The 26,570-nt window shown below is 40.2% G+C and overlaps 1 protein-coding gene across 1 annotated transcript; it reads right to left on the reverse strand.

Annotated features, from left to right (window-relative positions):
• Window positions 1-372: 372 nt before the first annotated feature.
• slc43a1a (solute carrier family 43 member 1a) lies at window positions 373-22,308 on the reverse strand. Its single transcript, XM_085178606.1, has 15 exons — window positions 22,042-22,308; window positions 15,406-15,569; window positions 14,648-14,840; window positions 12,923-12,978; window positions 12,243-12,319; window positions 5,846-5,938; window positions 5,350-5,483; window positions 5,130-5,257; window positions 4,206-4,352; window positions 4,071-4,106; window positions 3,849-3,984; window positions 3,527-3,656; window positions 3,363-3,436; window positions 2,589-2,712; window positions 373-1,519 (listed from the first exon to the last, which is right to left on the reverse strand). Exons 2-15 carry the CDS (start codon window positions 15,557-15,559, stop codon window positions 1,322-1,324), a joined length of 1,680 nt encoding a protein of 559 aa, XP_085034732.1. The 5' UTR covers window positions 15,560-15,569; window positions 22,042-22,308; the 3' UTR covers window positions 373-1,321.
• Between the last annotated feature and the right edge of the window lie 4,262 nt (window positions 22,309-26,570).

Here is a 26,570-nt window from a genome sequence, read left to right on the forward strand (position 1 = left end):
TCATAATTACCAAAACCCATCCCGTTCTTTCTTTGTAAAAGTTACATAATGTGTTCCTATAGATGTTTATATTTATAAAAGAGTTCAGAATGTGAGGGGCAAATAAGCTGGTTAAACTTCATCTCTGAATCACACAAATGCACGAGGAGAAACTTAACTTAATTTAAATGAAAATGCTGGATAGGCAAAGGAGTCTGTTAAAGAGCGACAGTACAAGAAAAAAAAAAGTAAATGGAGGTAGATGTGGTGTCCACCTGTGTGTTTCAATCAGAGAAAATTTGTGAAGAGCTGAAGTTCTTATAAATATTGAAATGTTCAAATCGTCTAGGTCTTTAGGATCTTTTTTTTTCACATGCATTAACAGTGTCTTACTGTGTGGTTTTTTTTTTTGTTAAGAGTTTGTTGGAGACTACAGTAGAAAAAGCACTATTAATCTACACTTTAGACCACCTACACATTACAATTACAGGAGCTTCTTGGCCTGCCACGAAGCTCCTGGCGTACAGTTTTTGTGCTGATGTTAATGCGACAGGAGATTTGGAACTTGTTGGCAACATTTACACATTATGCGCCTCAGCACTCAATAGCCCCACTCTATAACTTTATTTGGTTTACCATTTATTAACTGAATTAACTGTGGTTCCTTAACGCTTCTGCTTTGCAATAACCCCTTTTACAACTAATCATGGAATATCTAAGTGAAGAAATCCCACTAACTGACTGGTGGTAACAAAGCCATCCTATTACAGCACTGTGCTTAAATTCAGTGAATTCCATAAAGCGACCCATTATTTTACAAATGTTTGTCAAGGCAAGCAGCTGGTGAGGCACGTGACTTTATACACCTGTGGCAATGGGACTGGAAACACCTGAATTCAATTATTGAAAGGAGTCACTTATTACTTTTGTCCATGTAGAGAACTAAATGGTTGAGTCCTAAAATACTGAACAGGAAGTGTAACTTAATATCTTCGAGCAGTTCTTTGGTGTTAACTAGTATTGTCATGATTATAAGTCTTTGAAAACTATATCATAGTATTTCAAGTACTGTGATATCAAATGAAATCCATGGCTTTTTAAACACACCAACTTGATCCTTGACCTAGACCAAAATAAATAAAAAAACAAAACAAGTGATGACAAATCTCCCTAAAATACAAACATGTGGGATATCATATTCTTTTTGATGTGGTTTGTTACGAGAACTAGCACCAGCTTAAAAAAACAAAACAAAACAAAAAACAAAACTTAACATAACTTTATGGTTGCTTATTTCATAGCTAATCCTACTGTCCCCCCCTATCCTAAGCTGTTGTGTTCTCTAAGCATCTATAGCAGCGAAGCCATTAGTGTGAGGTTTGCAGCCATTGGCGTTGGTGTGGTTGAGCGCCTCCATCTCCTGATTGGCAGCCAGCTTTTCTCTGGCCTTCTTTTCCCTCGTCAGCTGTCTGCAGTGGTAGAACAGGTAACCTGGCAACAGGAAGCCAGTAAACGAGAAGATCAGCAGGCCGAGGTTGATCTGCAGGAAAGAAAGATCAGGAAGATGGACAGTTGTAATTATGATTCACATTGTCAGACCATAATTAAAATTAAAATTGCAGTTACAATTGTGACTATTTTTAAACTACAGGAAGAAAACTTTAAAACTGTCTGAAACCAACTGAGACAATAACCCATATAAATCAAATTACATTTAACATGTAGCAAGAACCGATCAACTGAAAACAACACCAACAGTTTAAATCTCAAACTTTCTCGCGTCCTATTCTGGCCAATTATGCAGCTTGTTCTTTGAAAACAGCCCTTCTAACTCTTAGTTTTTTGGGTTTTTTTAGGGGGGCATTCCTAAAAGCCTACTTTTTCTGATTGGCTGGCCCCGCATCTGGCTTCCATAAACAGAACCCTAGGCTTGTAAGCCCCTCCTCTTTATCTCAGGCATGTAGAGAGCTTTAACACAATAACCCTAAGGAAAATTCCCTGTTAAGACCAGCCTGAAGCCAGAAGATTTGGCTAAATTTTACTTACCAATGCTAATGTTACAGTGCTAACATTCTCAAAATAACACAGTGTTTAATATGTTCACAGGCTAGTTTAGCTGCAGTAAACAAAAGAAGCAGAAGGGAATGTCTTCAGATTTGTAACTCATGTGACACCCAAACTCAGCACAATTCATCCCAAGGGAAGCTCAAATATTTTTGCTATATTCATATTATACTTGCTGAATGTCAACCTACTATGTGGCTCTAGATAAAACATTTGCAGGTGATCAGAGTGATTAGGACTCATTATGTTTGAAACCTGAATGATTGTTTTAACATACACTGAGTGGTCATGTGGACATTTCGAGGTGAATCAACATGATGATCCAATTTAAGATTACCATTTGGCCTCTTCAGTCTTCACTTAGTGCACTCATTACCTAATGAAATTAATGTGTATAAAACTGTAGCTAACAAATGCAAATTCATTTCATTTACAATTTCAGTTATCCCACGGATAGTTGGTGGCGCAATAAACAATGCTGAGAGCTTTTTATGGGCGTCTCATTGTTCAGTTCGCAGGCATGCAGAGAAAATGTGTTTTCTCACATAGTAGGGGTCTCCTTTCAATGGTCCAACCATGGCGATGAAGAGTGGCTGCTGCAGCAGGGCGACCACAGCGCTGATCATGGACTGGAGGCCTGTCAGCGTGCCAAAGTGGTTGGACGGGTAGCTGTGGGAAAGATTTAGTGGTTAGTGTGAAATACCAAGTGACAAAAGGCTGACAATACATAAAATAAAAACAGCTGATTTAGTGTTGGAGACATAACATCTATGTTGAAATGCAGGATTTAGTGCCAGAGAGAGCTTGTTTTCATGCTGATGTGGCTCTGGGGGCACTCATAACCAACAAGTTTAATGTTTGCCCACACAATGTTGGGTGATAATGAACAATCAGATATGTACCAATCCTACAATGACATAATTATGCATGTCATACTGAATAAGTATAAAATGTATAAAGCAATGCATAAGCTGAAAGGTTGCAGTTTGTGGTCTCCGGGCACACAATACAGGATCCCCCCTCCTTTTGTTACCACATCTGGTTGCTTTTATCACACTGTAAAGCCGCGCTTTTTGGTGTTTATATGGTGTTAGATAATCACACTAAATGGGTCAGAAAAGAGTCCATTGTCTCATTTCCAAGATTAAGTGAAATCCTAGTTGTCTTATTAATGAACCGGAAACTCAACATATGTTCACTTTGATGAGCACTTCTTCCAGTTATTACGTCACCTAAATGATTGCCATGTGATTTAAAAAATTAGGTTTTTGTGAAACTTTGCATGTAATTGTGTTGTACAAAGATTTATCAGCACTTACACAGCAGCATAAAGACCTCCACAGCAGGAGTGGATGAAGCCTCGGACCATAGTGTGGAGGATGAAGGTCAAGATCTAAGGTTGAAAAGAGATGGAAAAAGTAAGGGAATTAATGCATCACACTAATTACTGTTGTATCGTTGTTGTCACAGAATAAGGCATTACCTGTAGAGGCAGGTTGTCGATGAGGCAGCAGACTCCAAATGCAATTAGCAGCAGGTTGGTGAGGATGAACGCCCTCATTGCATTTGTCACCTTCTGAATCTTACGGTCTCTTTTGGGTCCACTGGTGAGCCTGTTGAGGACACAGGCAAAGAAGTTCCCATCACAACATACAGTGTGTGCTTCTCATATATAAATGGCCTCGTCAGTCTAGTCAGTCCTTCTCCATCATCCTATATTCATGTCTTTACTGTCAAACTACCCAATAAAGGCGAAAAATAAATGAATGTTTATTCCCAAATCTGTCAAGTTTCTCTGCACATACCTCTCTTGTGTGCCTGAGGGGACTGTCTGATCCTCTTCACACTCCTTCATCTTCCAGTCCATGATGTAGCCAATCAGAGGACATGTGACCAGACACAACAGCTGTAGCATGCCAAAGGTGGACGAGTAGAAACCCACTGAAAGACAAAACATTAAATTAAGAGGAGACAAAATAACAAAGATAACAAGTTTCAGTTTAAAGCCTTATTACTACAGTGCTCACCATTGTCTTCTGCCTCCTTGGCTAGCTTGCCAGACGCTGGAAGATACATATAATAAAGAGCATTTCTGTCAGTACTGCTCAAAGGTTTTTAACAGTATTGTAAATACTGACTGTGTTTGAGGGTTGGACACTCACGGTGCTCTTCTCCATGGGTGATCAGGAACTCCAGCATCTTGTTCATTGCCCCCATATAAAAGATGATTCTCAACTGGGACATCCCCATGGTAACCAGACTCCAGAGGAAGATGGGAGAAAACACAGACCGACGGAAAGGGACCGCATCTGTGAGAGGATGAGTGTTTTTATTTTCCTGTAATGATTGTGATGGAAATTCAGGAGAAGTGGTTCAGATTTCTAATTTTTACCGTAAACCTTGTGGGAGATCCAGTCTCTCAGTAATATCACACAAAATAAATCAGTGGTTCTCAGCCTGACATGTGCAAGACGTGAGGCACTTTTCTAGTTTGTCTACAATATTATAATTTGAGGGGTTGCAAGATGATTAATGGGACAGAATTTTATTGTGGCCACAATACAAAAGGTGCATGACTGCGAGCATTGTGGCTGTGTGTGTGGGTACACTTGCATTTCTCATTTTGGGGGACCTATATCCGTACAGTCACACATGTGTGGGGACTCTGTATCTTTTGGGGTCAAAAAGCAAGACCCCATAAGACAAATCTTAAAATTTTACAGTTGGAAAAAATTTAGTTTTACCCACGAAACTATAACGTACTATATTCTCCTCCAAAGTGGCACAACTGTGTTAAATGGTAAAGTGGTTCTTATATAGCACTTTTCTACTCTGCTCAAGCACTCAAAGCACTTTAAAAATTTAAATAGCTTCAATCACATTTGGACAAGCACTGTTTTCTATACCCAAGTGCTTTTTCTACCCAACATTCACAATATTCAACATTGGACCACCAACTTTTTAATTAGTAGATGACCTGCTCTATATCCAATCTATTTACCTCAATATAGATAGGCACTTGTATAGTGCACCATTCACATTCACACAAACTGCAGAAGGAAAAGAGGACAGATTTGTTGACCTACTGGGTGCAACCTCATGTCCATTAGCAAGCTTCTCTGTGGAGCGTGGGATGTCTCCGTTTTGGTGGCTCAGTCTCTCACCAACAACCTTCTGCTCAGATGAAGGTGGCTCTTGAACATGGAGGATCTTACTGTTATCAATAAACAGGAGGGTTTCAATTATGGAGTTACAGTTGTCATCAACGGTTACTGTATCAATATTAAAAAAACAAAACAAACAGACCTGTAGTCCACCTCTTCAGGTGTTGGAAAACCTTCTTTGGGCCAGTTAATAAAACAATTTATGAAGACACATGTGGCAAGACCCGCCCACGTCCACATGATCACCGTGAACGACACGCCTGCGTCGTAGATGGCCTGGGTGGGAAAAGAAGTTGTGTTTTTACACTCATGTTTCACTTGTGTTTAAAGGTGTGCTCGCTCACTGTTTTTTTTTAACCACATGGCGGAAACAGAACAAGCTGTAAACACAACACAGACATTATCACCTTGTAAACTTTTTACGGTGAGCGTGCTTAGAAACCATCCAGACACATTTATGCATTTATTTACTGTGGCGTACCTCAATGTTTATGCCTTATAACTCCATCCATAACATTTCTAACATTTCAAAGGCACTCTGAAGTAGACTCACAGTTACAACTCCACCCGGTTTATGTGAGAAATTCATCTAAGTGTGTAACTTTAACGGTGTATTTGTTAACATATCCTTAATTTACCTTGACTCCAGGGAAGGTGACTGCAGAGGAAGCGTAGGAGCCGATCATCAGAGACATTATGGTGGAGCTCAGGGCACCAAACATGTTGGGGAGCTGCAGGCACAGGGACATGTAGACAAAACAGACATGGTCACATATAAAAACAGTCACAGTGGTCCATGGACTACCCGGAGTTCATCATTTATTTTAGTGAAGGTTCACTATGCTATTTTGCCAGCAGAGGGCAGTGGTCTGCTTTGTGTTAGCAGGACGAACTACTGAACACTGATGAGGTTGCTCCTAACAGCAACGGTTCACTGCTCTAGCCTGCAGCGTTTGCACCCAGTAACACTTCTCTCTTCCTGCAGAGCAGACTCATTAAAAATATTAGTTTCCATGTCAAAACAAAGAAGAAATGAAGACATGGCCCCATGGCTCATTAATGGATTATGCTATACTTAGAAACATTGTTTCTTGCAATTAAAACAAAGAAATAAAATTCAAACTATTTCAGACTTGACTAGGTTCCTCTGACCTAGCATGAGTTGAAAGAGGGCAAGGTGGTGGGCATTAGGCACTAGGACACCATATATTAGGTCAACATATTTACGGTGACAAGGAGCTTAGCAAACACAACAGTGACCTATTGTGCTTGTAGCACAGTAAGTGTCCTTTTAATTAGAGTTTTAAATGGGTTAATCGTGATTATAAAAATCACATGTGTAGGATTTTAATTGTGCTGGATGACAAGCTTGCTATTCTCTCTCTCTCTCTCTCTCTCTCCCCCAATGACCACAGTTTTCCAAAACTCCTGCAAACGTCACCTAATCTCCCTACGCTGTCAGTGCCACTGTTGTCTCCCAGACAGTTTCCACACCCTTACACTGACGTTATCGAGGCAGAGAGCATTTATTAAACATAAAGGAGCACAACGTTGACCTCCTAACATTTTTATTGGGAGATGATGTATAGAGATGTAGAATTTTTTTTTATGCGAAAAATCATTATCTCTTTAAGTTATTTAAACCTCTATTAATTAAGAATGAGCTGAAAACAACACCAGCTTAGGCTACTTAGAAAGTTGATACGGCTGACTTGGACGCAACTTGCTTCAGTTTGCACAACCAGTCAACATGGTGCAACATCAGCATTTTATTTGGATTCCTGTGTTACAAGCCTATAAGTTTAAATCCAATATTCACTCTTTCCCTACCCTCTCCACCAAATCCTTAGTGAAATATTAAGCGATGTTTGCTAGTGTAACTTCGCTTTGTATTTGCTAGCGTATCAGCAAGTGTACACAAGGCTTTTCATTGGAAACAGCTGCACCGAGATAGCGGTGAGAACCAAAGCAGTAAAGTTGTGGGTTGAGAAAACCTAAAATAATTTGTAAGAAGAGTATAAACCTCTGTAGAGCTAAGAAAACTGCAGTCTGTTTATAATCTTACATTATACATAGTTATTTGAGCAAATGTTGGTTAAAAATATTAATTATAGTACCTTTAACAGATTACAGATCCCTTCTAATTACTATAAATTCTCCTTATAGCACATTCTGCAGTCCTTAATTTTCCCATCACTTAGACACACTGGGATTCAGAGCTGCATAGAAAAGGGTTTCCAGGAGTTTTATAACCAAATATCAAAATTCCTACAAATATTTTTGGCCTTTGTGCCAAACAAGATGTAAGGTGGAAGGTGTGGGTGAGAGGTGTGCTTTTTCATCCATGTATGAATTTTGTCTGCTGTCCTGAGATTACATAACTGCGACGATGTGCAAGCTGTGGTGCCTGCGCTTTATCGAGGAAGCATGAGGTCACTTCAGTTGCTGACACTAAAGTGAGATGTTGGCAGGTAAACAGGAAAGAAAAGCTTTCCTGAGGATGTTCGAGTGAGATGAGAAAAACAACCGCAAGAACACCCGTCCTCATTCAGCACTTCTGAGAACTGAAATACAGCTCGTCTATGAACATAAGGTCTGCAGTGCTGTGGAAGTTTATGGAATGTGGGAAACGGGGCCCTCCGAGCTTGCATCTCATGTTGTAGGATGTCAGGTTACCAAATATGGAAAGTGCAAATGTCTATCCTCTACCTCTGTGTTCTGTCAGATCCTATTAAATAAATATTTTTTTACAGAGCCTTGCAACACTTATGCATGCGAATGCTGCTAGGGGGATGTGGACACAAACACATGACTGTATGGACGCACACACAGGGTCAAAATCACACACATAAAAAAAAAAAAAGGATTTAGCCATTCACTTGCCAAAGCTAATGAGTTCAAGCTCTACTCCTGCCGTGCTCACTCACTTGGGTGTTGTAAGGCTTTGGCACTGAGTTTAATTAAGACTTTAATCACAGGGAGAATGGGCCAAATAGCAGATTAATGAGCAGTGAAATTTTGAAAGACAGGACGCAAGAAGGGAAAGTGGGAAAGGAAAAAAAGGAGAGGAAGAAAGACAGATGGGAGTATAAAATCAGCAAGGACATCTGTGACAAAGACACGGGCATTCTCACACTCACTATAAGAAGATTGTTGGCTTATGTATCTGTGTATTTTCCAATTTTTGTGTCCCAGGTGCTGTATGTTTGTTTTGTCTTTTGTCTCTTACAGGTGCGGCAGTTGTGCATTCACCCCCCCCCCCCCCTTGCCTGTCTTGCCTCTGCATTGTCATACCAAACCACATATAATGTAATTCACAGGAAGAAGAGCTGTTCTTTCACCACTGTACATTCAGATCACAATTCTGATTGCAAAATCTGCCAAAGAGGACAAGCCACAAGAAAAAAATAAATAAATAAAAAATCAGCAAGGACAGAAATTGGAAAAAGAAAAGAAAAAAAGACAGGTAGCAGGAGTAAAACTTTTTGTGTTTGATCTCCCAACGCTACATTTGCAGAGCCTCCCTCTGTGGAGATCCCAGCAGGAAACCCTAAATTGGAGCAGATTAGCACAGACTTCTTTTTGCTCCCTCTCTCAGTGTTCGCAGTTTGGTCAAACTGTCAACTTCAGAGTGTTAGCAAAGCCGTCAAAAGCCTGCTGTAGTGGACTTGTATAAAGACTAGGGACTTTTTAATATTAGGGTATGTACGATAATTACCTTTGCCCCCCCCCCCAATTCCCTGAAGTTGCTTCTATTCACTGAGTAAATTTAAAAGTAGGTCAGAAGCAGACTGACAACTTTCACAGTCATTACAAGGAACATGATTAACAGAAGTAGCTGCATTGTCTAATTGCATGCCAGTGGTAAAGTATTTGCATTGTCAGTTGCAGGCCAGGCTTCATTCCTTTAAAAATGACATGATACTGGCAGCAGAAAACCTTTCATTCTGTACATAGAGAACATAGGGCGTTCAAAGGACCTCATGCATTCCTAACAATGTGACTCACTGGAAAAGAAGGTGTCTGTGAAACCAAAAAAAATAAAGGTGTGTTTGCATATTGAGCATAGTAATGAGTCAAACTAAATATTTAATGAAGGAAAGAAATCAGAAAACCGAAAACTACAGGGCGTCACAATTGCAGCTTTTGGCGCCTGTTGTTGTTCTTTTACATCACCCACACAAGATCTTAGCTCATTGTGCAAGATACTGCACCTCAAATGTCCCAGTGTTCAGTTGTTTTTATTTAATATTCAACCAAACTCAATTATGTCACTCCTCCTTGAAATAAAACCCACAATCTTTTAACCGGCTGTTGTAATTGACAGCATCTCTTCAAACGATTTTACAATTTTCTGCCAATCTTGTGTTATTGTTGGCGACATGAATGTATTATTACAAAATAACACTGAACATGTACGGACATCACAGGGGGACCAAGAGTACCTGTGAAAGTGAGGCAGAGTTAATTACCCTGATCAAGGTTATGGAGTTAAAAATGTTAAAACTTTCATCAACGCCAAACGTCCAGTCCACTTTTGGAAAATGTGAAAACTGTAAAGAATGAGGATAAAATGTGGACGTTCATCAGTGCTTCTGTCAGCTTTACAGTCTTCTTACTGACAAAGACATCAGCGGTTCCTACAGACATTTCTATAGGAAATCCATCCATAGAATTTCCAACCCAATTAAGACCGGCCCGCCAAGGGAGTCTGATATTCCCAGTTTAAAGAATCTGAAGTTATAATGTCTGTCTAAATAAATTACTATATTTATGTATTGTATAAAAATCCAATGATGGGCTTTGTATTGGGAGTTTCCCCCAGTAACTGACTCGTAGAGCACAATACCGCAAAACGACTGAGATGGGCTTGTTTAACTCTCGACCACATGGTTTAAATTATGATGGCATTTGTGAATTTACGTTTGTGTGCGTCTGCCCTTGCACTCTTTAGAAAAGCAACAGCAGCGGCATTGAGGTCACTCGGTGTTGGTAAACCTCACCCTGATTAGAAGTGTCGACAGAGGGAAGGAACGAGGGACACAGAGGTCAGTCAGGGACAAACAACAAGGGGCAGCTGATCATTACTCAACAGTGTGTGTGTGTGTGTGTGTGTGTGTGTGAGCGCGTGCGTGTTATTAACCGTGTTTGTCTGATAGGCTTGAAAGAACATTCTGTGTCGGCGTGAGCTAACACTAAAAGGAGATCCACGTTCCTGCATGTGTTATGCGTGTTTCCTTAATGTAATGTTAGCCATGCGAGTATAAAAGGTAGCTACATTCTTAATTTTGCATGCGTTTCTGCTTTTAAAATTGGTGTTGTTTTTGTACACCTCTACCTGGGGGGGTGGGGGAAGAAGTGCTAATTAAACATCTTTCAAGATGAGTCATCTGTAAAAACCTGAACGAACGAACCACTCTGTCGATGTGCTGCTGCACTACTTCCAAAACATTTCATCAAAATTCAACGCTGCGATTTTGTTCAATGTAGAAACAAGAAAAAAGTCTACCTGCTGAGTCACCACCAACAAGTTACACTTTTTTTTTTAAACATCTGCACTGTTTGTCTGGTTTATATCACCCTAAACATCTTTCATACCCGATGGCATCCAGTTTCATAATAGACTACTCTGACGCTTTTCTTTCTGTAAAAACACCCACGTAAGCAGTTTGCGAGCTTAAAGAGAAAAAGGTCCCAGGATAAGGTCATCTGTCCACAGTCAGTCTTTAACTTCAGCATTTAAACAGCTGTTTCTTGTTCATCTCCCCGTGCGCGCACATTTGCTCATCCGCATGTGCGCACAGTCATGCAGAGTTTAAAAGGTTGTGTAGTGATTATTCTGCTGACTGCTGAGCGGAGAAACTGAAGAGAGCAGGAAGAAGGTCGCGAGGAAGAGCTCAATGTGTGCTCAATGTGTCCTTGAGTATCTTTGATTAGAGGTAAAGGGGCCGAGCACTAGGGAGGGTGTGTAGTCACCCTTGGGCTGCTATTGGTGGAAACTTTCCATGTGGTAGAAGTCATGTGCACTCTGACGAAAACACTGTACCAGGACTAAACACCAACCTAAATACTTGCCAGGACAATGATTAAAAAAAAAACACACTTGCTGATATATCGCACGCACATACACATGCCTGATGTGGACATCACACACCGTACCACCACCACCCCTTACCCCCACCCAGTCAGAACAACACATGCCATTTTGTCAGCTGAGAGACCAACCATGCTACTAAAATGTTTCTGCTCATTTGTTCCAGGAAGAATAAAAAAATAAAACCCTGTCACTACTTTCTTAGAAAAAGTTATGTAAATAGATGGTGTTAAATTATATTATAGGACATAGAGTTACTGACTGACTACCAGATGACTAATAGCATTTAATGTTACTGATTGTACTTAATATGATAATGATGAGAGAGAGGTGGGGGGAGACTTTTAAAGTGTCCAATCCTCTCATTTGTATGTTTTCGAATTTGTATTTACACTGATATGTATCATTTAAAGCAAAGATTTTTCTTTGGAGCCATTTGTTCAACTTGAATACAATAATATGCACAGGATTACCAGTCATACTACTATCAACTGTTAAGAAATACAAGACATTGTGTACATGCAAAAGCTCCCTTCTTTTAATTTAGGGGTTTTGTAAAGTTGACCACATGGAGTAAGACCTTTGCCACCCAAAAATAAATCCGAACTGGTACCGAGAGGAGTGATTGTCTTGTTCTAACAACATCACAAAAGACACAACGATACCAGTAAATGAGATGTGAACATGAAACCAACTGCACTGGAACTGGCCGTTGATAAGATGAGATAAGATGAGATAAGATGACCTTTATTAGTCCCACACGTGGGAAATTTGTTTTGTCACAGCAGAAAGAACTGAACTGAAACAACTGATGAGGGCTCTGGATAGGTTATATATTGAGTTGCCTGTGCAGTATATATATATATATATCACACTATTCCCCTCAATTAATCAGCCAGACTGCATGTCTTATCCCTTCGCCTGTTAGCCGTGTGTCTTACCGTGATGGAGGTGAAGGTCAGGCAGATGCCTCCGAAGCCATTCAGAGAAAGAGCCAGGAAGATGAGCGCTGAGAGGACTGCAGAGAAAGCAAGAGAAACATTAAAACTCGCTTTGGTAAACTGGAGGACTTCCTTTTACAAGAAGTCAGTTTAAGTTGACATTTCAGGAGACCGCCTTCAAAAACAAGCAAATTACCACGGGCCTTAAAATTTAACCGCAGCGGATATTCACTAAAGCTGTTGGCTTTTAACTTGTGAAGTGGTGTAAAGATGAGGGTGTGGTGAAACACATTGATGCACCTGCAACTCCTTCACTTTCTCTGTGGTTTAAGTGTAATATTGAGCAACACAGACAGCAGCTTAGATAAACAAGCTGGTACAAAAAATGGTTCCAGCCAGTGTGACAGACACTTTTATATAACCCTAAAATTAATCGAAATGTTAATTAGGCTTAAAATTATGAATTATGAGTGAGACGGCTTTCAGCGACAGGTAGGAACAATTTTTTTAAAATAACTCATTTGTCATGCAAATAGATAGATACCTTATTGATCAGTGATAAAAATCAGTTTGTTTGTTTTTACAGTGATTAAAAAAAATCCAGGTATACAGACTTCTGTAAAGCCTGTGTGCCATTTTGCATCGATTATCTCATCAATATCTTGTCTATTTTTACTCACCGTCGGTCCTGTAGGCAGAGGTGGCCATCATAATACAGGACAGACCAAAACATGAGCTGCAACAAAGAGAGAGAAAAATGATGAAACCTCGAGATAGCTAGCTGCTGGTGACATCGTCGGCAGTAATAAAAAGCTACTTTCTGCTGCCATCTTATCCACAAGGGGTTGCCACAGTGGGTAGCTTGGTGACTTGGAGAGAATGTTGATTCGTTCCAGCTCGAGACACAAAACCCCTTTGAAGTTGCGACAGGAAGTCAGGCATAAAATCTGTCATCTGCCAAATCAGCATTTTATCAGTTTCCATCGAGGCTGACACATCATAACTGACATTGGTGTCAGCCACTTATGGAGGTTATGTTGAAGCGTCTACAAAGACTAAGACCAGAAGTCTAAATCAGCTATAAAGAGTCTGGTTTATAAAACAGTTGGTCAATGATTTAACAGCCTGAATGCTTTTTGAATCAGATACGTTCAAATCCGATAAGTGTCACGCTTGACTTTTAAAAGTCAAGTAAAGTCAAACTGTGAATGAGAAAGGCAGAAACCACGTGTGTTTGTTTATGTAACATGACTTTTTACCCTTCTGTTTTGAAGATAACCCAACCTCTAACTGAAGTTTTCCAGTAAACATCTAAATGATTCTGAGTAGGCTTTGGAGAAAGAGTGTGGTTGTCAGGTATAACCAAAAATTCAGCCCTCTGGGACCAACTCGATCTGTCGTGTTTGGAACAAGAAAAATGCTGAATATGACCCACAAAATACCATCCCTACAGACAAGCATGGAAATGGAAACATGCTTGGGGGTTGTTTTTCTGCTAAGCGTGCAGGACGACTTCCCAGGACTGAGAGGCCAATGGATGGGACCATGTACCCTAAAATCATGAGAATCTCCTTTCCTGCAGCCAGAAGACTGAAGGTGGATCACAGATGGGTCTTTAGGCAATGACCAATGACCCCCCCAAAAATACAGACAATACAATACTCAACAAAGGAGCAGCTAGCCAACCCCCAGACCTCTACCCTATAAAAAAAAAGTACCTATGGAGGGAGCTTAAGCTTCGAGTTGCTGAGCAGCCAAGAAACCTCAAGCATTCCTGTAAAGAGGAGTGGGTCATAATCCCTCCTGAGACGTATGCAAATGTGGTTACAAACTACAGGAAACATGCACAAATGCACTTGCCAAAAAGGGTTTCTCCACCAAGTACCAAGTCATGTTTTACTTGAGGATCAAACGTTTATTTCATGCAAGTATAACTTTTATGTAATGTGTTTTTTTTTAATCTTATGTCTCTCGATTAAATTGAAACTACCATAAAAACATGAGACTGTTCTTCTCAAGCTTAAAAATTCAGCAGATCATCAAATAATTATTTCCTCTACTGTATCTCTAAGAGTCTGGCTCTGAAGACAGTCCAAGCTCTACCTTACTGAACACATCCTGTAATTACATGAACGGTTGTAGACTAACTACACGTGTACTGAGAAAAGGTGTACACATACAAACGAGGACTGCCTACACTCACTTCTCGCTCCTGCTGTGGGAATGTGATCCATCTACTTTTTGTACTAGAACATAATTACCAGTAAATGAATTAATTGAATATCAAGTTTTCCTTCCTCGTCTCCACACGTGCCAAGGAAGATTTTTTTTATGATTAAACCAAACATACAAGGATCATTTATGAGCCACACATACGAATACATTCTCAAATGTTACAATATTACCTTCCAACCAGTCGAATGGGACGTGGTCCAAACTTATCCATCAGGATACCAAGCGGGAGGGTGGTGGCACTAAGCAAGAAGGAACCGATGGTGAAGCCCAGATTCAGCATCTCTTCCTGCTCAACACAGCTGACCCACTCCTCAACCTTCTGGCCAGAGGAGTTACCCAAAGACACGTGCACTGTGTCATTTTCTGTGGGAACAAGTGTGTGGGCTTGATGAGAGATCGCTCAAGAACTATTTGAGTCTTTCAGGTTTTTTGTGGGCTCTGACTTGACTCCAAAACTAAGCAATATTTTCCCCATTTTCTAAACTTGTCTTAAAGGTGACTTTTCTGCAATTTCCAAAACAAGACAATCTCATGCTTTATAGGTTGCAATGGCCATGACACATTTGAACACAATACATATGTTTTCCCAAAAAGTAATTCCAAGTGATGAGGCCTTAAAACCTGCAGTTCCTCAAATAGCCACTCAAGGGACGTTCCTAAAATGAGTCAGTCCTCATGGACTCCAATGTTAAAATGTACTTGAGCATTGTCTCTATGCCTTCATAGGAACTGTTGATGGGGTGAATTGTTAGGATATAATCAGGGCTTAAAGTTAGAAGCGTCCCAAAACAAAAAACCGTAGCAAGCTTGCTAACACATAATTTGGCTGCTGGTATTTTGGGTATAATAGGTAGACCTATTTACAGTCTATGCAAATGTCTAATAGATGTGTTATCTCCATATCAAGGTTCAGAGATTCTGATCTTACCTGAGCACAGGTGAGAGTAGAAGCCTTCCCTCTTTAACATGATGAGCAAGGAGCCCCATCCCAGCAGCACAGCCGAACACAGCAGGTTTTCAATCACCGCTGTCACCGCCATCCACCAGCGCCTCCTGTAGGCCTGGACGAGAGTGGGCGCCATCGCTGCTGCTCTGTGATTGAGGAGCAACAAAGAAGGAGGGGGAGGATAAATTGAAATGACTTTAGGCAAACATGGAGGTTATTTTTTTTATTTTTTCTAACAAGTAAAAAAGAGAGTTGATGCATCCAATGTAAATGCGAAGGGTTTTCCATTTGTTTAACACCTTTGAAAAACTTCCAGACACACTAAATAAGCTGAACAGATTTTATTAAATAATATTACACACTGATGTGAGTCATTATTGATGCTAAACCACCTCCTCCAAAGGTTTGATTACCCGGTGTCTTAGTTTGAAGTAACAACATTATTTAGTTTTAGCTCAAAAACACTCAGTAATGTTTTCCCAATGTTCCCGTATTTATTAAGGACCAGGACATTCTTTAGCGACGTGAATGTTAGGATTTTTGCTAAACCAGTTTGTTGTTTCAGGGAAGAAAAAAAAAGGCACAAACTGTAACCATAAGTCTGAGTGACTCACACCACTTTCCATGACTTTGGGTTTGTGAAATTATTCCAGTCCGGATTTACTTCCTGTGCACTTAAGCTCTCATTCACATTGACATTTGAAACCTGATGAGTACATCTAATGAGTGTCCATGTGGAGAGTCACTGTTTTGTAAATCCTAGGCCAGACAGCTTCAGATGTTCACCTACTGTGCTGTGAACAAAGCACTTGAGTTTGACTCCCAGAAACACTGCAGAGTGCTGAATTGGTCTGCTTTCCTTATGGAAATTGGGGTGGCACCTTAAAGTGCCGCTGTTTCCATCTAAAAGCAAAGGGGAGTGGGATTAAATGAGTATGGAAACCAAATGGAACTACAGCTTGGCTTTGGTTTTAAGTCGCAGGATAATCAGGCTGCTTTTACATAAACACACATGGGCAAAAACACAGCAGCTGTGATGTGACTGACTAAATAAAGTCATCTTAGTCACGGCCACCTGAAAAGTACACACAGACACACACAGTACAGGTCACTGGTCACAATGATTTGCAACATGAGCGCCCAACACAGTCATGAATCTGATAACACACATATGGAAAACATCTAAACAAGAAGCAATGATCCAAATATGACCAGCTATTCCATTTGGCAGCCAAACCACAAAAGGGGGCGGAGGGGAACAGCGAGAGACGAGGCCTACAGTCAAGGCCTCAAATAGGAAATCAGTTTCAGTGCTTCTTAATGGCGGCATCCTTTAAGCATATGTCATACTGGAGAACCAGAGAGGCCCTAATGGGACAGATTTGTCTCCGCTTGTGCTCACAAGCTTGCGTGTGCCTTCACGAGGCGTGTGTGTAATGCGATTATCCACTGCCCGCTGAACCGCCTTTGTGCTGAAAAGAGTGTTTGAAAAGGGGGATTTTGTTGTAACTGACACCCCACGACAAAAACCCCTTCAACACACACTCACTCAACAATGAGGTGACAGCGGAAGACGGTGCTTATTCACGCTGTCGTGTAAATGCCCAATCCACACATTAACTCGTTAATTAAGTCTGAGCGCACAAACAGTAAAGAGGCTAACTTTTAGCCAAGCTTCTACAAACACTTGAGTTACAACCATTCATATCATCTTTAAGTTGGGAATTTTTTGTCGATCCATTACCATTTTCCAACCGATTGTTTTATCCACCCAGCACGCCAGAGAGAACCAAAGTTATTAGATCCACTGTTACAAAGGCCTAAGATGTTCATATTCGAGCTTTTAAAATGTGTCAGAGATCCACCTGCTTACAAAAACGGACTCCAGCTATCAATCAAAGGGCAAAATGATAACCAAATTTTCTGTCCATAGAGTTTATTATCATTTACAACCAAATTTATACATGATAATAAAAACAGACTCCAGCTATCAATCACAGGGCAAAAATGAAGGAAGGAGTTCATTTCCCCTTTGGATCCTGCATGATGTGTCATATACGCTTTGTATTTTATTTTTAGCCTGGAGGAAAAAAACAAACAAAAAAAACCCCAACCATTACCGTGATCCCATGTGTCCTTGTATATAAGAGATAACTGTACACAGATAAAAAATCTGTTGCTTAACTGTTGCTACAGTCAACAACTGAACTTCTATTTTGATGATCCTGGTAGGGTGTCTGTCGATATGCACACATTACTTCTTTAATCTAGCATAAATCTAAATCTTGTTAATTTCAGCCAAAGCTTATGTGAAGTAAGGACAGCCGAACCTAGTTAGCATCTCGCTGAGAAAATCTGTCCTTTAATTAACCTCAATGTGCACTTTTTAAAAATTATTTTAGCGTATATCATTAACTTCAAAGGTCAAATGAGTACAAGGAGTTGAACATACAAGTTTTCATTGTTGCGCTTATGACTTTCCTACTTTCAACTGCTTCCTTGTCAGAACAGGTCACCACAGCAGGTAGCAAATGTAACTCTGCCAAGTCAAACATGATTGATTTGGCTAATCTTTACACCTGCTGCCCTTCATGTCATGGCCCCCGAAGGGATTTGTGTCTCTGGCTAGAATTGAGCCAGCAACCTTTTGCTTGTCAAGCACATATATACACCACTACACTATGCACAAAATTTAACTCTAAAAAGCAGCCAAACCACTTAAAGTCCATAAAAGTCATTAACTTAAAAAGTTTAAAAATATTTAAAAAAATCAGTAACTCCTAAGTAGTGTCAGAGTTTCCACATATACAAACTAAAATGTTAAAGTAACACACAGACCATTAAAGGTCTAAGTAAACAAGCTACAGTCACATGTATTTGATTTACCGCGGGGGCTGAATCGGGGGCATCAACACACACATGGTGAAATATGCGTGTGCATGAAAATATTGTGCACACACATCGCTCAGGAGGCAAAGCAGTAAACAGGGCTGGACTGGGACAAAAAAATCAGCCTGGGCATTTTGACTAGTGACCGGCCCACCATGGTATTATAGGAAAAGCCATAAAGCCTTTATAATAAACTTAAACCTACACCACCCTCCCTATTCTGGTATTCTAAACGGTCTTTAGCAAAAATATAAAACAACCTAATTTATAATTACATATACCTAACTAATAGGGTTGCCAACTCCCAGCAAAAAAAAAAAAAATAGGGAACCATTCCCCCACCCTCTGTTTCAAGATGCTCAATTGACAAAACTGATTTTAATTTAATGCACGTATCAAACAAATGCACAGAAATCTATTATTTGTCTCCTGTAATCAAATAGATTCAACATCTTTCTTCAACAGAATTGCAGACTGCACAGATGGTACCTTCCCAAAGGAAAGAATACTATAACTTACTAGGGTATATATAATATTTACTGAATACAATAATGTATTTCTATACATTTTACATCAGATGAAAACTTTGGTTGTAAGATTCAGATAAATATTTATTAAAAGCTAGACATTTTAAATGAGAATAAGAAAGAAAAGTATGGATCCTGGTGTTATTTGTCTCTCAGAAACAGTTAATCTCTTCCCTTCAACTCATTCATGTCACCTAAAATGTAAACCTGTTTCTCCATCACCTGTTCAGCTCTGATGATTCAGTAAGGACATCTCCTGGTTTCATCTTCATGTTTCCCTCTTACCACATATCCAAACCGATATCATGACCAGCAGGTTTACAGCCGTGGCTCCAACAAACATCAGCTGATACTTGAAATTAACATTAAATAAATTCTACCGACAGCTGATCAAGCTTAAATGTGCTGCTGCTGTTTAGCGCGACATCTGCTGGTTCCCTCTTTCTGGAGAGAAAAGCCGATCAGCTGATCATTGATCAGTTTCATGATTGAATTAGCAATTTTCTAGCTGAAGTAGTGATGAAATCGCGTTCCTTTTCACCTCAACTTTAAAGTTCAACCTCCTCTGCTGTAACTGGTCAAGCCAAGAGTCGATCATGACCAACTGGCCAATCCACCACCATTCATTTATATCGTTAAAAAAAGAAGAAATATAACCCCATCGGTCCATAAAAACGAAAAATCACGAGCGGCCCACCGGGCAACGGCCTGGTATGCCCGATGGCCAGTCCAGCCCTGACAGTAAATGAAACTGGGAGTTCATGGCTTCTTGGTATCACAAACACGTCTGGTACTGTAAGAAAAGGCTGTGGTGTCATCTGCTTTGCTTTCACACTAACTGATGCAGGGCCATTCGGCCAGCTCTACTAACTTATCACACATCCCTCGTCACCGTTTCCCGCCCATTTCCAGGTGCCTGTTACTACTGCCGTAAACTGCACGCTGTCAATAAAGGGAACAGGAGTGCTATTGTGTTACCGTGCGGGAAGGTCAACACATGACAGACATGTGGCAACAACTTAAAACATGAAAGCCCGGCTTTTTGTGTTGTTGGCAGGCAGTTGTGAGTCCCTGTCACAACACTGTGAAGTGTGTGCTTGTAAAGTTAGAGCAGGTGAAGCCTGCTTTGGGATAAATCCCACAAAAGGAGGGTGTTTCCTGAAATACCGGAGCAGTAGCAGCTGAATGATGCAATAACTCCAGGACTTACTCTACTCCTCTTTGCCACTGGCAGCCTGGATAAGCGGATGGGGTTTTAATGGGTTTTGAATTATTGAACAGGGCCTTCCTTCTCAATCAACAACTGAGTGAACATATAGGCTCAATTATCCCTATCATGCTTACTTTCAAGTCTCCCTGTTGCTGCTTACTTCCAGCCTTTTTTTCCCTGCTGGGGATATGGATGACCTTGACCAGACGTGTTTATCAAACTCTGCGGGACTAAAAGAACCGCAGGAAAAATGTTTCCAAATAAAATAAACCACAAAGCCCTGGGCTTCCCCAAGGAGTCCAAAAGTTGCCCGGACAGCGAGCAGCTGTCTCTCCATGGGTGTGACCTCAGTCAGCCTCCGCTTACTAGTCAGGGCAGAAGAGGAGACGCGTTCATGTGCTGCTCCAAATGTCAAAATCTGGAGTTCTCCCCTGGCCTCCAGATCCCATCAAAGCGTGACACAATTAAGAAATAAATGAAGAAGGAAAACAAGAAATAAATACATAAAAGATAGGCATTATTGGCTGGATAAAGGGAAACAAATATATAATTAGGCTGTTTAAAGATCAAGATTATTTTTAATCTGCTTTTCAAGGGTTTTGTGACAATTAATCACCCAAAACATCCACTGATTATGAACGCCAGCACCCCAGTTCTGAGAGAAATGGGCAGCTCTGCTCTATCTGATGCTTTAGACTGAGTATTAGAGGCTACACCCAGTGACTTGGGGACATGCTGCATTTAAAATCCACACGTATTAAACATACAGTTACTTCAGCCATTGTTCTCCCCATTTTTCTTATATTCTTTAATTTAAGGGGTTGTCATTTTATTTTGTTTTATTTGATTCCTCATCAATGAAACCAACCAACTTTTGGTTTTTCAAGATGCAAACAAGATTTTCATCATGTCATCCCAGCAAGTTTTCGCTGACTGACATAAACCAACTTAATAACTCAGTACAGGCATGTATGGATACATTAAATGCACAACAAATTCATCAGACTACTACCCAATGTAAAGTTTCTTCCAGGTGTTACATATGGTCATGATTCAAATGCAGTAAGTATACACGTTTCATATAAATATCGTCTATAGCTTAATTATTTTCTTTAGCCCACATAATTAAACATTTCAGTTACATAAAACGTGAATTTTGATTTGATGTACTGTATAGCATGTGGCACAAAGCAATACAGTCTCTGGCACAATCATAAGCATGGGTTGCGACTGAAAACAAGAAAAAAGCCGGTTGGACTGAACCATTTGTTAATGGTGGGGGAGGGGTACACTATGCAATATATTCAGTTTTAGAATTTATATTTAGTGTTAATTGTAGCTAGGCTCAAAGTGTTAATGCAATCTTATTTTAATATGCAACACTGTCATATGCAAAACCAGGGTGGCATTAGGAGTCTATGCCAGCACATTCCACCACATGCCACCCCTCTAGATCCGCCCCTGTTATGCTGTAATTGGGCTATAATAAAACAAACGCCTAACTTAAGACATTTGTGCGCATTTATGGCTTTCCAGGGGTTTTATAAATATTATAAATGAGTCATAACAGGCAGGACTCCGATGCTCCATGAAATGAAGGCTCAGGTTTCACTGAGCGCATAGTACACATTTTAATCGTCACTTCCAAAACTTTCTCAACATCTGCCGCTCGCGCCGATTCTCACATTTTTACCCTCCCTTTCTGAGCGCCCGTAATTTGCGCCATTTCTCTCTTCACGAGGCCACGGACACACAAACACACGTGGACACACACACATATTGTGGGTTTAATACGCAGCGTTTGGTCTGTATCGTGAAAGCTGACACTGTCCATCTCATGCCACGTGTATCAGAGGTCGATTGTTCCTCCTGCTGTTTCAAGCCGCCGCTTACTTCATTTTTTGGGTTTTTTTGTTTTTTTACATATAACACTAAACTCGTGAACACAACAGCGGCAAAACGTGGAAATGTAAGTGAACATCATATACTTACTTCAGTTTTGTGTCCTCTCACAGGGGCTTGGAATAAAGGTTTGAGTTCCTTATTGAATAACAAAATAAGAATTTAAGCTCAACTTTAACTAATTGTTGTCCTAATAGAAAAGTTGAGCCCGAGTCCCCTAAATAAAACGTTTCCCCCTCCCTCTGTCCTCTCCCTTACTTCCTAGTTGAAGACTGATGTTCCTTGCCTATAAGTCCACGTTTTTTCTCCCTTTCTCTCTCCGGTTACACGACACACTTCCCCCTTCAATTTGACTTCTCCCTCCCATCTAGTTTACCGCCTGTTGAGGGGAGGAGAAAAGTCACTACGCCACACACATTCATGCTGCTCTTTCCTTCCATGCAAATGTCCTCCAGCATGGCGCATGGAAGCTTTAAAGAGCCCTTAACCTCCTAGGACCTGGGGTCCACATATGTGGACATCACATTTTGAGTTGTCCAGACCAAAATACTAAATTTTGCTCTTCAGGGGCCTGATATCCACTTACAAGGAATTTATACTACCACTGTGAATTTCCTCATATGTGGATTGCATTTTTCTCAGAAACAAAAATCAGGTAAAAAAAAAAATTAGGTAATTCTTTTTCTTCTTTTTCTTTTTACAGTCATCAGGTCCCAATCAGGCCAAATAGCAAAGAGAAATTAAAAATGCATGCCATGAAAGAGTTCGGGTCTTGGGAGGTTAAAGGAATGTCACTGCAATACGGGATCACATAGAATAACTGATTCAGCACATATGTGGTTAATGTTTCATACCAAGCTGAAAATACATTCAATACGACAACAGTTTATCAGCTCAAACATCAAACTACATGAGTGCTTTAAAAGCATCTCTAACACCATGGTGGGAGTTCCTAAAAATGACGGAGTCTTCATTAATCCCATGCAAACATACACCTATCTGGAACAACCCTGACATATTACAAAACAATAATATGATTAACTTCCCAGATTGGAGTGGAATCAAATACTTGGAACATATATTAGAAGGAACAGACTTCATTCCGTTTGACAGAATAGTTGTATTCAGGCCCATCCTGGTCCGGATGGGCCTGGGCCTCCTGGTCTTGGTGGATTCCAGAGAGTATTGGTGCCTACTGGGGTCAGCGGGGGAGCTGACCCTTCCTTCCCTCCCCATCCCCAGCTGCCTCCCTCTTCCCGCTACACTAACATTCAATATTTAGTATCTACTGTTATTTATACTTAGCTAGATTATTGCGATGGCGCTGTGTTTATTATGTTGCTCTTTTTTTTGCTTGTTTTCTTCTCTCAACAGGTGATCCAGGTGAATCAAATGGACCACTTAGTAAAGTTAATCCGCTGGGTATTTTTCTTGGCCTTGAGACAATAATTCTGATGGCTAAAGAACCAAATGGGACAAGCAAGAAAAAAAAAGACAACCAAAAGAAAACAAACAAAAGAAAATTAATTTGGCAATGCATTCTTCTGAAGGACTTCACCACATAATGTGGAGATGTCTCACATTTAAGGTAATTTAACAGAGAAAGTCATAACTATTAAAAGATTGAAAGAGTGTTTCCAAAGGTTGTTATAACAACCCAACTCTTTTGGCGTCTGAAACTGTGACATGTAGGTTGTTCTCATACAGTTTTGTTTATAAATTGCAAACATTTCCCCAGATACATCATTTCTGAAGACAAAGAAGACAAAAATGAAAACTAACAAAGTCTGACAGAGTCAAATCTGAAAGTTTAAAAATATACCTCAAACATATGCTCTCTCACATATGTTTCATAGTGTATTTCTCCTGTTTTGGCTTCCCTTCATTGGCTTCCTGTTAAATCCAGAATTGAATTCAAAATCCTGCTCCTCACATACAAGGTCTTAAATAATCAGGCCCCATCTTATCTTAATGACCTTGTAGTACCATATCACCCTATTAGAGCACTTCGCTCCCGCTCTGCAGGCCTACTTGTTGTTCCTAGAGTATTTAAAAGTAGAATGGGAGGGAGAGCCTTCAGTTTTCAGGCCCCTCTTCTGTGGAACCAGCTTCCAGTTTGGATTCGGGAGACAGACACTATCTCTACTTTTAAGATTAGGCTTAAAAATTTCCTTTTTGCTAAAGCATATAGTTAGGGCTGGACCAGGTGACCCTGAATCATCCCTTAGTTATGCTGCAATAGATGTAGGCTGCCGGGGGATTCCCATGATGCATTGAGTTTTTCCTTTCCAGTCACCTTTCTCGCTCACTATGTATTAACAGACCTCTCTGTATTGAATCATATCTGTTATTAACCTCTGTCTCTCTTCCACAGCATGTCTTTTATCCTGTCTTCCTTCTCTCACCCCAACCGGTTGCAGCAGATGGCCCCGCCCCTCCCTGAGCCTGGTTCTGCCGGAGGTTTCTTCCTGTTAAAAGGGAGTTTTTCCTTCCCACTGTCGCCAAAGTGCTTGCTCATAGGGGGTCATATGATTGTTGGGTTTTTCTCTGTATCTATGAAGCGCCTTGAGGCGACTTTTGTTGTGATTTGGCGCTATATAAATAAAATTTCAATTTCAATTTCATCTGAATCTTTTTTGTTCACTGTCATGTCTTTTATTTATAGTCGGTGTCATATTTAAACAATAGAACTTGCCCCACAGTGCTTTAGATTCGGGGACATTTAAATTCCAGGTCTCCAAGAAGCTCAGTTTCAAAATACATGAATTGCTAAAAGGTTTCTTTTATTATGTTAACAAATTATTGTAAAAATTAAAATCACAGGGATTTAGTTTTCAAACTGATGATGATTCATCATATAAATTATTACACACTGCTCTCCCCTGCTGCCTTTATAAAGTAAACATGTCAGTGCTGGTAATGGTATCTGCAATACTGGTCCTGTATTTACTTGGTATTGAAACAATAGAAAATCATGTCCTCAAGAAATGGGAAAAAATCGAGCAAAGACACAGGACCTGAGAGAGTCATCTGGTCCTTTAGTTGATTCTTTTACTATTTGCTGAAGTCTCATCAGAAATGATCTCAGTGTAAGGGTGGATGTCGAGAGGCTATTCTTAAGGAACTGAAACAGGAAAAAAGGTATGTGGAATACCAAGAACTGGATTGATAATCACTGTCAACATGGAGTGATGAATTCAAATTTGACATTTTTGGTTCAAAATATCATCAGTATGTATCGAGGAGGTCAGCAGAGAGGTACAGCAGTGAGTGTCCACTGTACATCCATCCGTGAAGCTTGGTGGAGGCTCTGTCATGGTTTTGGTCTTTTCAAAAACAAAAAGGTACTGTCAGCTTTGAGTCACCATCTGAAAAGCATCTGATTGGTATCACTCTTGTCAGCAATGATCCCAAACACACTGCGAATGAGGAAGTTTCAGAGGGCTGGCCAATCAGAAGCACGCTAGCTTAACGGTAGAGGAACTACACAGTGCATGTGCATTTGGCACATTATGCCGTGGCTACTATAGTTGAGGCCAAGAATTAAAACAGGGAGCTAATTTATATAGCGCCATATCACAACAGCAGTTGTTTCAAGGGCCTTTATTTTGGAAGGTAAAAGACCCTACAATAATTAATTATAAATTAACCACCAGAAATAAATATAATGTGAAACTAATATTCTTCAAACAGGAGTTACTTGCATAGAAGAAAGTCATTTTGGACTCACAGATCAGATCAACCCTCCTGTATATAGAAAACCAAGCATTATTAATATCTTGCAGTGAGCCAAAATCTGGTAATTCCCTATTAATTCTGGCTCCAGCACAAAAGCATTAGTTCTGCTTAGTCATGAGTCTGACAGGGCTCACGTCGCAAAGCAAATCTGCAACCCCGCAGGGCTCCACAGGGAACTGTCCAGTTTTCCATTTCAGATATATAGCAAGTGTAGTCTGATTAGTCACAGCTTTGCAGCCAATTGCAAAACATTTGTTCCAACTGCAGGTGTAAATCTAAGAAATCTGCCCCTCTAGTTTCTTAATAAAATAATCCCATTGGAATTTGAGTGAGCTCTCTCCAGCTGTGGACACCCAGAAATGTCACCTTTAACCCCACCTGCAAAGTCCAGGGCCTGTGTGAACAAGATAAAAGTGAGGTCGGACTGTGCTTCACAGCAGGGAAGACTATATGTTGCTGAGGGATTAGACATAAAGTGGAAACAACGCAGAAAATGTGCAGTTTTCGACACTGAAACAGATTAAAAACTAAATCTAAATATTTTGAATACAATAAAGTAAAACAAGGGAAACCCACTATGGAAACATAATTAGAAAACATAAAACTATAATAACTATAATAAAACTGGAAAGTTTTTTAACGAAGCAAATTTTACCACGTTGCAGTCTGGAGAATCCTGATAGAGGACTCCACCTGCTGGACGTCCCGCAATCATGGCAAACGATGTCATTTTTAAAAGAGAGAGAGAGAAAAGAAAAAAGGAAGTTGAAGTAGCTCGAGGACTCCATCAATCAAAACACACCTTTATTTTTATAGCAATCACCATGCTCAACAAACTAATGTGCAAGGTCAGTTTCGCTGTGGGTGTGGGGCCTGCCTCC

This window comes from Neolamprologus multifasciatus, chromosome 2 (assembly GCF_963576455.1).
Source record: "Neolamprologus multifasciatus chromosome 2, fNeoMul1.2, whole genome shotgun sequence".
In the NCBI taxonomy this organism is placed as follows: domain Eukaryota; kingdom Metazoa; phylum Chordata; class Actinopteri; order Cichliformes; family Cichlidae; genus Neolamprologus; species Neolamprologus multifasciatus.